The 14526-nt window shown below is 37.1% G+C and overlaps 1 protein-coding gene across 5 annotated transcripts in view; it reads right to left on the bottom strand.

The window, feature by feature from the left end:
* ST7 (suppression of tumorigenicity 7) overlaps window positions 1–14526 on the bottom strand; it is a gene marked incomplete at both ends in the record, with an annotated part of 223862 nt that overhangs the window by 41525 nt on the left and 167811 nt on the right. For all 5 annotated transcript variants that reach the window (XM_084230815.1, XM_084230816.1, XM_084230818.1 and 2 more), the window contains one exon: window positions 11827–11941. In XM_084230815.1, coding sequence (XP_084086941.1) covers window positions 11827–11941 — 115 coding nt within the window. The remainder of the gene's footprint in view (window positions 1–11826; window positions 11942–14526) is intronic.

Genomic DNA, 14526 nt, shown 5'->3' with positions numbered 1-14526 from the left:
TCATTCCATTACTCATTGCAGAAATAGTGAATACTAAAAAACTTAAGCAAAATTGAACTGTTGGTATTAGTTTAACTTTCCATCTACTTCTTTGCCATCTTTTATTTCATACAGGTTCTTTTCTGAAAGGGAAAGGACTTTCCCAAGCATCTTAGGCATGCAAAATCAAATTGCCATGAAAATCTTTCATTAAAATCTCCAATCTTGAGGTTGGCACAAATGGAATCATAAAGTGTCTGGCTTATTTCACTCAGCATAATCTTTCTCAGATTTATCCATGTTGTAGCATGGGTTAATGATTCATTCTTTTCTATTGCTGAGTAGTATTTCATTGTGTGGATACACCACAATATGTTAATATATTTGCTAATGGCTATTTAGATAGTTTTCCAATTTGGGGTGATTAGGAATAAAGTTGTGACCATTTTATAGTAAACTTTAAAAAAAAAAAGATTCTAAGTTGAAGAGAGTTTTACTGGCTGAGATGGCTCAGACCAAAGGTGGTCTGAGATGATGGAAAGTTCTATGATCACCAGGAGAGAACAATGGTGCATACCTAAGTGAAGTCATCCAGCTCTACACTTAAGACTTGTGCATGTAGTATGTACTCTTATCTCAATAAAAAAGATTTTACAAAACCAAACCTATAATCCTGTGCCACCTAAAGATGTTTTTCTCACTTTAATCTAGGCTTCATAGTATTTTACTTGCCCTTTATCATTCTGGTCCCCTCCAGATGATGAAAAATTATTTACTAGTTTTGTCTTCTATGTAAAAAAATAGAATCTGCCTATTTTACAAGTCAGCCTTTCAAATATTATGATGGATAAAATGTCTCCTCTAAACCTAAACTTTTCAAGAATAAATACTTCCCATTCCTAACTGTCATATTCTTCAGAACGTCTCATTTATTTTTGTTAATGAGTTGTGGCTGATTGCATGAGAATTACAAGCAGAAACAATCATTTAAATCCCTGAGAGCTGACCAGTCCAGAGCTCAAGATCAATGCGCAGTCTGGGGAGCAGCGCCCACTACACCTTTCTGAATATCCCACTAGGGTGGTCCTAGTGTAGAGCAGCTGGGACTCCTCATTTGTTCCTATGATTGTATAGTCAACAAAATCCCCAGATCCTTTTCAAGTTGATTTTAGCTAAAGTCAGGTTTTTTCTCTTAAATCACAAAAGTTTTTTAATCTACAAGCAGAGATTTCACTCCATTAAATTTTAAATCTTAAAGCAAAATTTAAACCATTAAATCTTAATCACTTCTGTGCATCCATCCAGCCTATCAGTCATCTTCTGACTCACGTTACCATCCACAGCTCTGTTTCACACAATTCATAAGCATGTCTTCCTCCTCCATGTGATCATTATTATCATCAAAATTAATGATCACACTGAGGGCTTAATAAGTGTCAGGCATTAGAATGTTAATCACATACACATTGTTCTATTTAATCCTCAGAGCAATCCCATAGGATAGGCCCTGCTGGTAGCCTTGTTTTATATGGAAAGTAAGGAATAGAATGGTTAAGAAATATGCCAATACCATTTAGTTAGAACATATATGAGCTGTGCTCAGAGCAAATGATTTTTAACTGCACTATGCTATCCGTAGCATTTGATTTTTTTTTAAGATACTGACTACAGCAATGATCAGGGAGAAAATGAGGAATGGATTCTAGAGATTATCCTAAGTTTTTAATGGTCTGCAAAAATATGTGTAACTATTCATTAATTAGGTATTATGGCCATGTTGTTCCATATTACCTAAACATACAGCATTAAAAACATCAAATATTTTCTTTAAATAATGATATATATATATATTCCTATATTCCTTTAATTCAGGAACATGGGGGAAAGGCCATTTACATGAATGAGACATTTTAAAACTGTGGCATAGACTACAAATACTTTTATATCCACAATGTTTTTATTTGCATTGACTTTCTTAGTAAATCCATGTTGGATCACAATCACCTTTCTCTCCTAAGTATTTATTCTTAGAAGTGACATATTTACTGAAATTCTACCAAAAAAAGAACCAGAAGTATTGAGGGGAAATAGAAAACAGAGATGGATCAATGTATGTATTTATCATAATATTAGCACATTATTTTCTTCTCCAAACAGTACCACTACAAGGTAGATTAAAGGATTGAATAACAGCACAGGACTGTGAAGCTCATCCATCAAGAATCTTTTACTTTATTTTACATTTGTAGAAATATAGGCTCAGAGAAGCTACATGATATACTTAAAAGCTGCCTAACTACTTAGTGAGAAATGGTCTTGTATTACAGCCTTGTCACCATCCCATACTGCTAATACAGTTCTTTTACTTTGCTTATCTTCTCTTATAGTTTCCTCATCATTTTGTTTACAAAATACTTTCGCAATTAGAGTCTCAAGACTTTTTCTTCCTCTGGACAAAGAGTTGCACTGAACACTTGCTTACAGGAGTGTATCTCACTTGTATATATTTATTTAGCTACTTGTCATTCTGATCTTTTCATATATTTCGATAATGTGTGTTTCCTTTACATCCTTTTCTATTGGTAGTAGCTATAAACTCATCTTTTTTAATCTCCCATCCGACTTGAAGCATTTTCCACTTGAAAAAAATTTTTTGTATCTCCAATGTCAAACAATGTCAGCATAAAGTCAGTTATTTATTAAGTGTCCATTTTGGGGGTTTATATTTATCTTTCCTCTGAATTAAAAAAAAAATGTGTTATTTTGGAGTTTTCAGTATTTGTTTTTAGATTCAAGAAATATGTCTATGTCTACTGTTTCTTTTACTGTTATGATCTGCAAGATAACATGTTCTCCTCTTGAGGTTCTTTCTTGTTGGTAAGAATTAAACTCAGGGTTATTAATTACTCTCTGACTTCATCTGCTTTTGTAGGAATTGAAGTGCCAGCAAAGCAAGAATTTATCACGTGCTTTGTTTTTACTGAATGAGACTTGTTACAGATCTCCACATGCAGTAATTTAAACCATGTACTCCACTGTCTCCAAAATTGCAACTCATAGAAGAAGTGGGCACTCTACCTGTCCCCACATTTTACTTCTTTTTCCCTCCTCCTCTAATAGTTATAATTCAGCAGAAGTAGGTAGTTGTTGGCTGGTTATATGAACCCTGGCAGGCTCTCACTGTGTTATAGTTATATTTCCCTGAAAGACAGATTATCTAAGGTTTATGCTGGGTCTACATAGACCTCAATTTCCTGTAGTTAAGAGATCACCAGAGAGGAAATGAAATTAAATGGTTAGAGTTTATAATAGGAAGTTTTGATTATTCAGGAAACAAAGTTTCTGCAATTCCTATTTGTTGTTTAAAGAAGGAAAAACAAACGCTAATAACTCTTTTATACTAATTGGCTGGAAAACCTAGCAAATGTGTTCATGAAGGATAGAATTCTGCTTTATCACAGTGTCTGAAATCACCTTTCTAGGCCTCTTCAATATCATTTCACTCCTTCATGTCTCAGTGCTTTTGCAAAGTGTTCAGCTCTCAATCACTCAAGTCAAAAAAAAGAGCAGAATATCAATCTGTTACGCCACTCTCCTCTCTTTGCATACAGATCAAAGCCCATCCTTTGCTGATATTGCCTCCAGGTCACCCCATGGTCTTAAGAATAAAATCCAAGGTAGATCCAAGCTTAACCTGGTCCCACAATAACTCATTCCATCTTCAACTCTTCACTGCAGCCTTCCTCCATCCTTCCGCTCTGGGATACATGGGTTTCTCCATACGAGCTGTGTCACTCTTACCCCAGACCTTTTGAGATGCAATCTTTACCTCTGACACTTTCACTATCTAGCTCAGTTCTGACCCTATCTCGAAGTGGAAGGCTCCTCTCACTCCCTCCATTGGGTGAGGTACCCTTTCCATCTTGGGTTAAAAATTTGTTGTGGTCTTTATACTTTATAGCAACTGTCTGGTCTCTTATTCCCTCTCTTACTAGCATGGTGTTTTGGGGCAGTAAAAGCTGTGTTTCTTCAGTACTTTGTACCTGTAACACAAAACCATGTCTGAAACATAGTAGGTGGTCAGCATTTGCTGGATAAAAATCACAAATTACTTGGTATTATCTTCCTTTAATATACAAACATTTACATCAAATTTAGCTTCTGTGAGCTAAAGGTGATCAATGTTGATTAAGTTTTTTAAGTGGGAATCAGAAACCTGTTATTTCTCAGCACACATATTGCATTTAGGTTTGTTTATGGTGTTCCATTAGAATGCGTGAAATTGTACTGGTGGACTAAATGTAGATGTGTATAAAAGCTGTGGAATAAAAAAGTTGGGGGAGGAAGCAAAAAAGCAGGAGGGAAAGCTGAAACAAGGTTAAAGAAACGTAGAATTTTGGGCCAGTAACAAGGAAAGCAAAGCATACCTCTTCTGACTTCCAAGGACCCTGAATGGGAATGATGCTGCCGAAAGAAAAGGTCATCTTAGGGAGAATGACTGAAGTTTTCAAAAGTCATAAATGGCTCATAATAGCAAACTTGCAATTCAGTGCAGTAATCTTGGGAGGAATTTATGTTATTATGAATAAAACTGTCAATTTGATGTGTCTTGGAAAACTCATGGGGCAAAACTTTAGATAGGAAAGAACATTTTTTTCAGTGATAATCTTTTTGACCTAATTTCCTTCTGTTTATCCACAACAATGAGATGTAATTTAAAAAAGATCATTGTCATTCCTATGCCTGGTTAGGTCAACTTCATATCTATAATTTTAAAACCGTTTTTTCAAGGGTAGCAGTCAGCAGATAACTAAGTCCCAGTGCTCATCACAAGTGAGGACACCACGTCCTAGGGCATCTCCACCTAACAAGTCATTCATTCACCACAGATGTTCTGAATTTCTACCCTAGTACATAAGCGTCTGAGGAAAGGACACAGGGCTTGTCTCAAAGGGTTTCTTTCTCTGCACTACCCACAGTGTGTTTCAAACATTCACTGAACACTGATTCATTCCCCCTCTTCTCTCTGTGGGCTTTTAAAAAACATCTTTCTCCACTAGACTGAAAACTTCTTGGTGACAATGACTAGATCATGTTCATCTCTGCATCTGAAGGCACCTAAAAGTCAGTAGCTTTTATATGAGTCTCATAGATACTTGCTGGATTAACTTGAAAAAATTAACCTAATTACTCTCTATAATTGCTTAAAGATTAGTGCATAGCAAGATCCTTTTCTAAGTCAGGCAAGATATTGAGAGACTCAAAGCTTGAATTAATTCAACATGTGCAGCCAGGACTGACCATCCAAACAAACAAATATAAACAAAAAAGCCCATTTCTCCTTTCTAATCTGTTTGTAGACGTCAATGTGTTGTTACCGTCCCCTTATATGATGCTACCTTATGTGGCTGTCATTAATAAAGTATTACTCCTATATACAATATGATACAAAGAAAACAACATATATGCAGAATTTTGTCCTCAGATTTTTTTTTTTGGGGGGGGGGAGGTCTGGATAGTGTGAGGTCTTTTCTGTCCCACTTTCAAAAAGGCAAACCAAAAAGTCAACCAAAGGGGAAAACTTCACCAAGGAAAAAACAAGGACTGATATACCAGAACCTAAAAAAAATGTACCACTTGGAAGTTCAATGACTCAATCAGGAAATACTATAGGACCTTAATAATTTGAGGGGCTGGTGAAGGTGCAGACAATGCAAATTCAACTACACCTCTACCTTTATCTTGTGCTACAAAGCCAAACATCAGATGTTATTTGAAACTCTGGGAATGGATTACTCCAGAAGGTCTGTGTCAGAGGGCCCTTCTGTGGCTGGTTCTCTGAAGCCAAACATTGTAGTTTATGTGATGGTGATGGCCAAATGGTAAGGGATGTTACCTTGGTAAATTATGATAACTGGACAATAAGGGTTACTATAGCCAACATAAATTTATAGGGTCTGTTGATGTGACAACTACGTGAAGTATGGATGTACACTTTCACAACAGGTCTTCCATCATCAGAGACAGAAATTTCTCATGTATATAATCCTCATTAAAATGGCATCTATTATCAGAACTCCTGCTCATTGCATACACAGTATTATTCACTGACGGTCCATCACTTTGTAACCTTCAAAGTCTAATTGTCTTGGCAGATCTACTTCTTAGTTTCCAAGTCAGCAGGGCATCCAGTGCAAAGCTCTACAGGGCCGTCACTTCTCTGTGACTGTGCTTAGGGGCCTTAAGCCAAGGCTTGTGGTATCAGTACTGATAATTATTTGCTTCTTTGTGCAATAAAGTGATTCATTTGCTCATCTTTTACAGAAGGATTGTCCTCGGCACATTCTTGGTACCCTTGGTCTTCTTCATAAGAGCCAGGCCAGGGAAGGGAGCTCTTCTAGGCTTAGAGTCTATTACTAAAACAGACCTGCTTTTTTAATTTCAAACCTACTTCTCAATTGCAGCCTAATTTTTTTCTCGAATGCAGCTTAATTTTGTAGTGGATATATATCAGAAGCAGTTTGTTCCTGTAGCATCAAGATTCACAGTTATATAGTTGACTGAAAAGTACCATTTTGAAGGTCTAGACAGCCTATCCCTGACCACCTGAAGTGCTCTGAGTACAGATTCTCCTCACTGGTCCTTCTGGCATCTCGAAACCCTCTAATTCTTAATAACTCTTTAAAAGTAAGTGGGAAACTGCCTAGCCAAAGGAAATGGCATCCAGTGACCATTTTAAAAGAACTGTGATAATAATAGAGTGATTTGTGCTAGTCATCATAAGGCCTCTGACAATGAACCAGATTCCAAAAGTTTTACTTCAAACTACATTCTGACTGCAAAACTCTATCAGCAAAAAGCTTATTCCCTGAATAGTCTCAACTTAGCGTGATTCTCTAATGCTTTCTTCAGAACTTCTGTTTTCAATCTGAGTTGAAACTATTTCTCCCAATATGTCCTGTACTTAAAAATGTACCCTCTGCACATTACCAGATGACAGATAATAATGCTAATTTAGGAGAGGCACGATGGCATCAGTAAAAATAGTCTTGATAGAGTTGTTACATTTATATTAGCATTCATGATTATAAAAAAGACCAGCTGTCCCACACGGGGAAGTTTCTGCCCCCAAATTTAGAGCAATCACTAAATGACCTAATGGAGTAAATATCCAAAAAGAGCTGACATTTGTATGTCCATTATTGCAAACTGCCCCAAGGCTGAAACAACTGGTCTTTTCATTAGGAGTAAAAATCCCTGGCATTATTTTTTTTTTCAATTTTCCAAAAGTTTAAGAATTGTTTGTACATAGATCTATGCATTCTGTTCTTATCAAATATCTATACCTGTGTCCTGTTAGATATATAATTAATTAAGGTTAAAACACTGCTTTTTTTGAAGGAGGACACAAGGCTGAGGTCTTAATCTCTCATTTTCCCTGGCATTTCATATATGGCTTTCCTTTTGAGCACAACTGATCGAGAACAGTGCTGCGCAGTTCAGGAGAGATAATCTTGGTTCTCTGTAATGGCTAATTGTTACTGAAATCCCACTATGGGCTCCATGCTGTTCTGAACACTTAATGTGGATTAAATACCTTAATCCTCACAACAAATGACCAGCTATGTGATCTCGGGCAAGTTGGCTCACTTTCCTAAGCCTTAATTCCATTGCTAGAGAAAGAAACCAAGGCTTGGACAGTTAATTTGCTGAAGCTCCGTCATCTCATGAAAGTTGGAGTTGAGGGTTGACTGCACAGACTGGACCATAGCCAGTACCCATCAGCACCACTCTTCTCTGTGTCTGGATACCTTTGGTGCCCACAGGATCACTAACTAGAGACAGTAGAACCAGACTCCCAAAGGTACATTGTAGCACTCACATTCACATTCATTTACTCCATGAGATTCTTCTGACAAAAAGAATGAATAAGAAACATATGAATTCTTTTCTACTTTACTACCCTAATCTGTGAGACTTAAGTTTTCAACCTAGGTGGCCTAAAAACTTCTTTGTAGGCAACTCAAAGCTTACAACAACTTTTATGATGGCTTCTAAAAGAAGTTTGATGACTTAATGATATTGAAAATATTTCTGTCTTTATAGAAAATATATTATTGGATAAAAAAGGATGATAAATCTCAAATTAAATGTATACCATGCATCAGATCCCCTCTGTGACTAAAAAAAACCACGTATAAATTGATTTAAGATGGAAAGTCATATTTTGAAGACAGTTTCAGAGTAATAACCAAATCTAGGTATGTTCTAAAAGAACAATTTTAAAAGGAACCTTAAAAGACTGTTTGGCATCACTGAAATTCTGCACCATGGCTCCAGCCCTTCTAATTTCTGTCTTTGTAAGAGTGAGAGAGGGAGAGCAAGTCACTTTAGCAAGGCTTACACTGATGATAAACATATGGGTTTTGAGAATCAGAGACTTGAACTTGAATACTAGCTCTGCAGTTTTCTAGAAATGTGGTCTTAAAAGTTACATAAGCCTCAGTTTTTGCATCTGGTAAAATGGAATAACTACCTCCGTACAAGGTTATTATGAGAGTGACAGGTAATGGATATAGTGTGCTTGGCATAAGGTAGGTGCTCAGAAAACTGTACCTAATAATGACAAGAATGGTGTTAATTAAAACAATAAAAATATACTGCCAACAGAGAGACAGCGGGAATGTGATGGTTAAGGCCATGGGCTTGGAGTAAGACCAACTCAGTTTTTATTCTGGCTTTCCATTCCTTATAGAATTAACAGCTTACTGAGTGAAGACTGGTCTAATTTTTATCTTTTTCCTCTCATAACTTAACATCACCAGGGCTTCACTTTGATAGCTTAGGCTTTATTTTGACATATTAAGTCACTTAACTTCTCTTTGCCTCAGTTAGCCCAACTATAAAATGGGACTAACTATATCTACCTCGTGTGCTTGTGGTGAAAATAAGTGAATTCATCCGTGTAGAGTTTACAAACATGTCCAACCCTGACACATTTTAAAATTCAATGAATGCTACCTGTTGCCACTACTTCTATCTTAGTCATTGAGTGAAGGACACTCCAAAATGAGGACCAACCACTTGGATAAAACTGCCCACCCATAATGTTGGTTAACAAATTGAAAGAAGAGTGTGAAAACTCCCAAGGGTGGCAAGACAGCATTTTGGACCAATGGCTAGAACAACAGGCCATGAGAAGTTATCTCAAGAGCAAAATCAAAATTAGACTATGGATTACATGGAGTTGTGACTAATTAATCCTACTAGGTATCCAGGGTTTCCAAAGTGCTTCTTACTATAAAAGAAGTTTGTGAATGTCTCTTAATTTAAACCTCAAAACAAAACCAAAAAATGGTGAAGAAAAATGAGGCACAGGGAGTACATTTTACCTTCCTCCTTTCCTCAGAACATGTTTTTTCTCCCTTTGTGTCTTGCCATATTTCTAAATCCTTCTTGCAAAGGTCAAAAAGGCATCACAAATCCCACTGTGTCACTTTCCAACATACTATTTAAAAAATTCAGTCACCTAGTAAATGTAATAAAGGAGGATTGCTCCACCCATAAACCATCCAAGAAAGAGCTACCCAACCAGAGCATTCCCATTTGCAAAGATAACATCATCTTGCCTTGGGTGTGGCTTTGTGGGAGGGCTGAAGAGGCTGGGATTCAGAGGGCTGTCTCCAGCATCTCCTTGGATTAGAATGATGACATCTAAACCACGGTAAAGAACAGAGCACTCCTAACTGCTGTCTGTACTCCAAGCCCTCAAAAGTGCCCACTTCCCGGCACAGGGCCACACAATGAAGCAACAACTCGGTCAAGGTCCTTTGGGTCACCAGGAAAAGCGACAAGGGTGTGCTTGAAAGAGTCCATTTTATGGAATAGGGTGAGAAATAAGAGGCATGTTTTTTTTTAAATAGTGTTATGTGGTTGCAGCTCACATCTCAAGAGCAGTAACCTCAGCAGCCACTTCATTATATTTCTACTGTAAATGACATTGGCCTCAGCCAAGTCTGCACCAAAACACCCTCCAGAATTCAGCTGATGTTAGGTCATCTGCTGTCTATTGACAACTGTTGAACTCAAAACCCCTAACAAGGCAGCTCAGCAGCAGTATGTGTCCTGCCACTAATGAGGCTCTTTTTCCATGAATAATGAATAAGAACATCATCTCTGTTGCCAGGTACACAACATAAACAAAGCTCAACACAAGGGCCTTGGTATGGTGAGTTTGTCCATTTGCAACAAAGGAATTTTGCAAAGTGCAAGCCAAGTTTTAGTGGAGGGTGGGACAGGCTGTTGTAACAAATAATGTGAACATATGCTATCAGAATCTAATAAATCAGTTTTTGGTTGTTATGGAACAGAGACTGAGCAATGGGATAGATAGACGCAACAGAAGGTTCCAAATGAGTTCATTTCTTTATTTTACAATCAGTCTTATAACACAAAGCTGATGATTGCTGTAATGAACTGAGATATTTATGAAAGGAGCCTTATGAGACTTGAGATCCCAAAGGCCCTATTGGTTAAATCTTTTTTCTTAAGTCTTGATATAACAGGTTAAGTACAGGTCGGCATTAGGAATGAAAAAAAAAAAAACCTTGCTATGTTTTTTGATGGCTAGGGTGGCACATAAAAAAGTGAATGGCCACCTGAACCCATGTGAATGGGCCTGGGCTCCTTTTGTAGCAAAAACCCTCATGCATGAACAGTTAGCCTAGGAGGTAGCCTCACGGGTTGGATTTCCAAGGTCAGTCAAATAGTGAGATTCCAACATATAAACAGAGAACATAAAGTGTGCTGATGTGAAGGCCAAACAGTCTTTACTTTGTTTACTATAAAGTACACCACAAATACTTTTCTCTCTCTCTCAAATCAGTTCCATACTAGGTAGCTGATATCTTTTTACACAGGATACTCGTGTTCGCACAGGCCAAGTGATGCCATTGCTGATGGAGGGCTTTTAGTTTCCATCAATTAGAACAAAAATCAACAAAACAAAACAGTCTCACAATGCCTCAGTTCCCCCAAGTTCAGAGAGTTAAAACCCCAGTCCATTTCAGGTATTCCTTATGAAGGATGATGTGTCCAAAATTATACTGCTTGCTCTATATGTTAAATGAATTCCTGGAAATAGTGGCCCAAATAATTCTTTAAAAGCACTTAAGATGCTTACTAAAAATATTTTATAAAGTAGAAAATGATCATGTAATGTAACTAATCACTCCCTAACATGCATTTTACAAGCAAATATTTACTTTTGAGTAACTAGTATAGCAAAGGCATTTCAAAGTCCCTCACATGAAGACATGGGATATTCCTCTAGTGAGGAGGAGATGGAAGTGACATCATGATTTTATCTTCAATCTTCTACTGGGTTTTGCCACAAGAGCTATAGAAGTGCTACTAGCTGTTCTCTATTTTCTCAAATAATCAGTATGAACAACTGGTAGTTGTTACAGTCCACTGATGGGTATAGCAGAAACTGGAACGGTCAGTGCTATCTCAACATGGAACAAGCTGTCTGCACAGGGTCTGAGTGATTCAGTTCCAGAGGTAATAAAGCGGAATAAGCATAACTCTGTTGACAGGGAAACTGCAAGGGGAACCTATTGGGAGGGAAGAAGTGGAATAGAAGATAGGCCACTTGACATTTTTTGGCCCCACTAAACAGGAAATTCTAAAATTTTCTAAAATACCATCATAAAGTTATAGGTGAAAATTTGATCAGAGGATAGATAACAAAGCGCTACTCTATCTGAAATGAACCCTCCAATCTAATTACTGAAATACATCAAGAAGAGAGGAATATTCACATAGATAAAATACCCAAGGACTTACCATCATACTTTGCTAAAACTGCTTGAACATCAGCATATGCTTGTAGTTCTAGAAGGGCTTCTAAAAGATTTTCATGGATGTTGAACATGCTTAGGAGAGGGAACTCCTTCATTAACTAGGAAAGAAGAAATCAAGACATAATTAATGTATTTCTTATGTTTTAAGTATAATACTGAATTTTTAATATATTTGTATAACATAATGTTACAGTTTTAGTACAGTTAATACTGAATTATAAGCATGCACAACAATTATTTTGAAAAAAGTTCAATGCTTAAAATTGTTCCTATTTGGGAAAAATGGAAACTGAATTTGTGAGAACCAAAGATGGGAGAAAATCCAACAGAGAGGGGTTTTCATAAAAACTGAGGGAGATACTTAGAGGTAATTCTCAATAATGTTAAATGCCATAGAGACCAAATAAGGCAAAGGTTGAAAACCACCTCATAGATTTTAGCAGTTTAACCTCACCAACAGCAGTTAGCATGAAAGCCAGAGAACAGAAAGGTAAGCAAGTTGGCACTACTCTTCTAAGCATCCTGGTAACAAAGTTGAAGTGAAAAATCAAGAAAAAATAAAGAGAAGGTGATATGGGTTGGAAAAATTGTTGGTAGTAGTGGTAGAAAGGAAGTGGATGTTCAAAAGTTCCTGCATGGTGGTCTCAATAAAACAGGAGTCAAGATTATTTTCTGACACTGAGGGACCAGGTATCAGGAAGGAAGTATGAGGAAGTATGTAAAAATGAGGATGGGGGTGAATAGCCATAAAGGGGAGAACTGCTTAGGGAAACAATCGAGAATTGTTAAGGTTGTGTTGAGGGCCTAACAAATTGGAGGCTGGTTGTCAAGTCTTTTTTTTTTTTTAAGATTTATTTATTTATGCATACAAGAGCTAGGGTACAGGGGGCCAGAGATGTGGGGGCTGAGAGGATTCACCAGAGGCAGAGTGGGGAACAGAACAGGCAGACTGACTGAAATACACTGCTGAGGGGAGCAGCGGGCAAGTCAGTAGAGGTCTGCTTTGCCATGTGGGTTTCTCTCTGGCCGGCCGGGGATTGAACTCGTGCTGCAGAGGCTGTGGATTGCTTCATAGTGTGGTGCTTAACCCCTTGTACCACCAGGGAGGCCCTGGTTGTCAATCTTAACTCCCAGTGCTCAGCAGCCCAGGTATAGTAACAAAGATGTCAAAGGATTTGATTGAGCCTGGGCACACTGGATTAGATTCAACAAGAGATCAAAAAGCAAGAGAGTTGAAAATTATAGTGAAAGAAATGATTAAAAGAATGGTCTAAAGGTTCTAGACAGGATAAAGAAGAAGAAGGTCTAGATAAAGTTAAAAGACATACTGAACTTCATTGAAAGCAAACAGAAAACAGAAAGAACCAAGAATTTCAGTAAAATCTTAATTTACAGAGAGGTAAAATGTCATCTTAAGTGAAAGATAGCCAGGTTCTTTATAAAGCATGGTCAATCACAGGCAAACACACACACATACTGATGTATATGTATATATCTTCTCATGTACATGGATAACTGTTTTCTATTATAACACGGTGATCCCCAATAAAAAAAAATTCAAAACATCTTTAAAGCAATTGTGTTGAGAGACATAATATTCAAAAATAGGCTAATTCACTGTAAACAAGAAACCATGGATGTATTGCATTGACTATCCATTTCTTCCTACATTAGGAACATTTGTCACATTGTTTTTTCAAAGCCAAGAATCAGTTAGCATATCTGTAAAAATAAATAATTTTCTGCAGTCCCAAAGAGCATCATATTACCAATGAGAAATACCTATCAACATGATTACGTGTTCAATAAGACTGTCTGAATCCCCTAGAGACGGCCTGCAGTATTTTCATAGTTAGTAAAGGAAGTGAATAAGACTATATCACACGTTGCTAATGTTCTGTTACCAATAAAAGCATTTCTTGTTCTGGTTCACTTTGATTCTGGTTGACATCACCTTTTGATTTTTTTTTCTCTTTCTAATTAGAGCTTGTTAGAATTACAGCATTTGGCAACACTATAAAGACATTCTAAACTGCAGCATTTAAACATTTACCATTTCTGACCAATTTTTCAGGTAAAGGTCAAACTTTAAGGATAAAACTTAGATTTTATAGTTTTAAATTAAGCTGCAATTTCAAATACTAGCCTGTTAAAATTTAAAATCAGAGCAGGAGGTCATTAAAACCAAATGAGACCATGGGAGCAAAGATGAAGGTGCTGATCTGTTTAAAAATATCTTGAAGTAAGATGCTAGGAGCTCGTGCAATGATGCTTTTGTTGGAAGCTCAGACCGACAATACTATGTTCACAAAAATAATCACCAATAAAAGAATTCTAAACATGGCAGATATAAAATGTTGGAGAAATAATGGAAGTCACAACTATTTGCAAATCTAGCATTCCTTGTTCAATATAATTAAGAAGTGAAAACACAGCTTTCACTGCCCACCTTGCTCCAGCTCTCCCCTTGCCTTCTCTAGCCCTTGCCAACAAGCTATTTTTATAAAAGCCCATGAATACTCTACTCCTTCAGCTTCCTTACTCCTCACTGGAAGTAATTCCAAGGAAGGAGTAACTTCCTTACTTCTCACTGGAAGTCTACAGTATGGCCTCCAGCCTCACAACTCCTAGGGATTTCCTCTCTCCACATTTTGGTGACTTAAATTGCTCCTGTGGATACCCT

This window comes from Talpa europaea, assembly GCF_964194135.1.
Source record: "Talpa europaea genome assembly, chromosome: 3".
Lineage (NCBI taxonomy): Eukaryota > Metazoa > Chordata > Mammalia > Eulipotyphla > Talpidae > Talpa > Talpa europaea.
The sequence above is the reverse complement of the archived record's forward strand: the minus strand, read 5'-3'. Positions and strand labels throughout refer to the sequence as shown.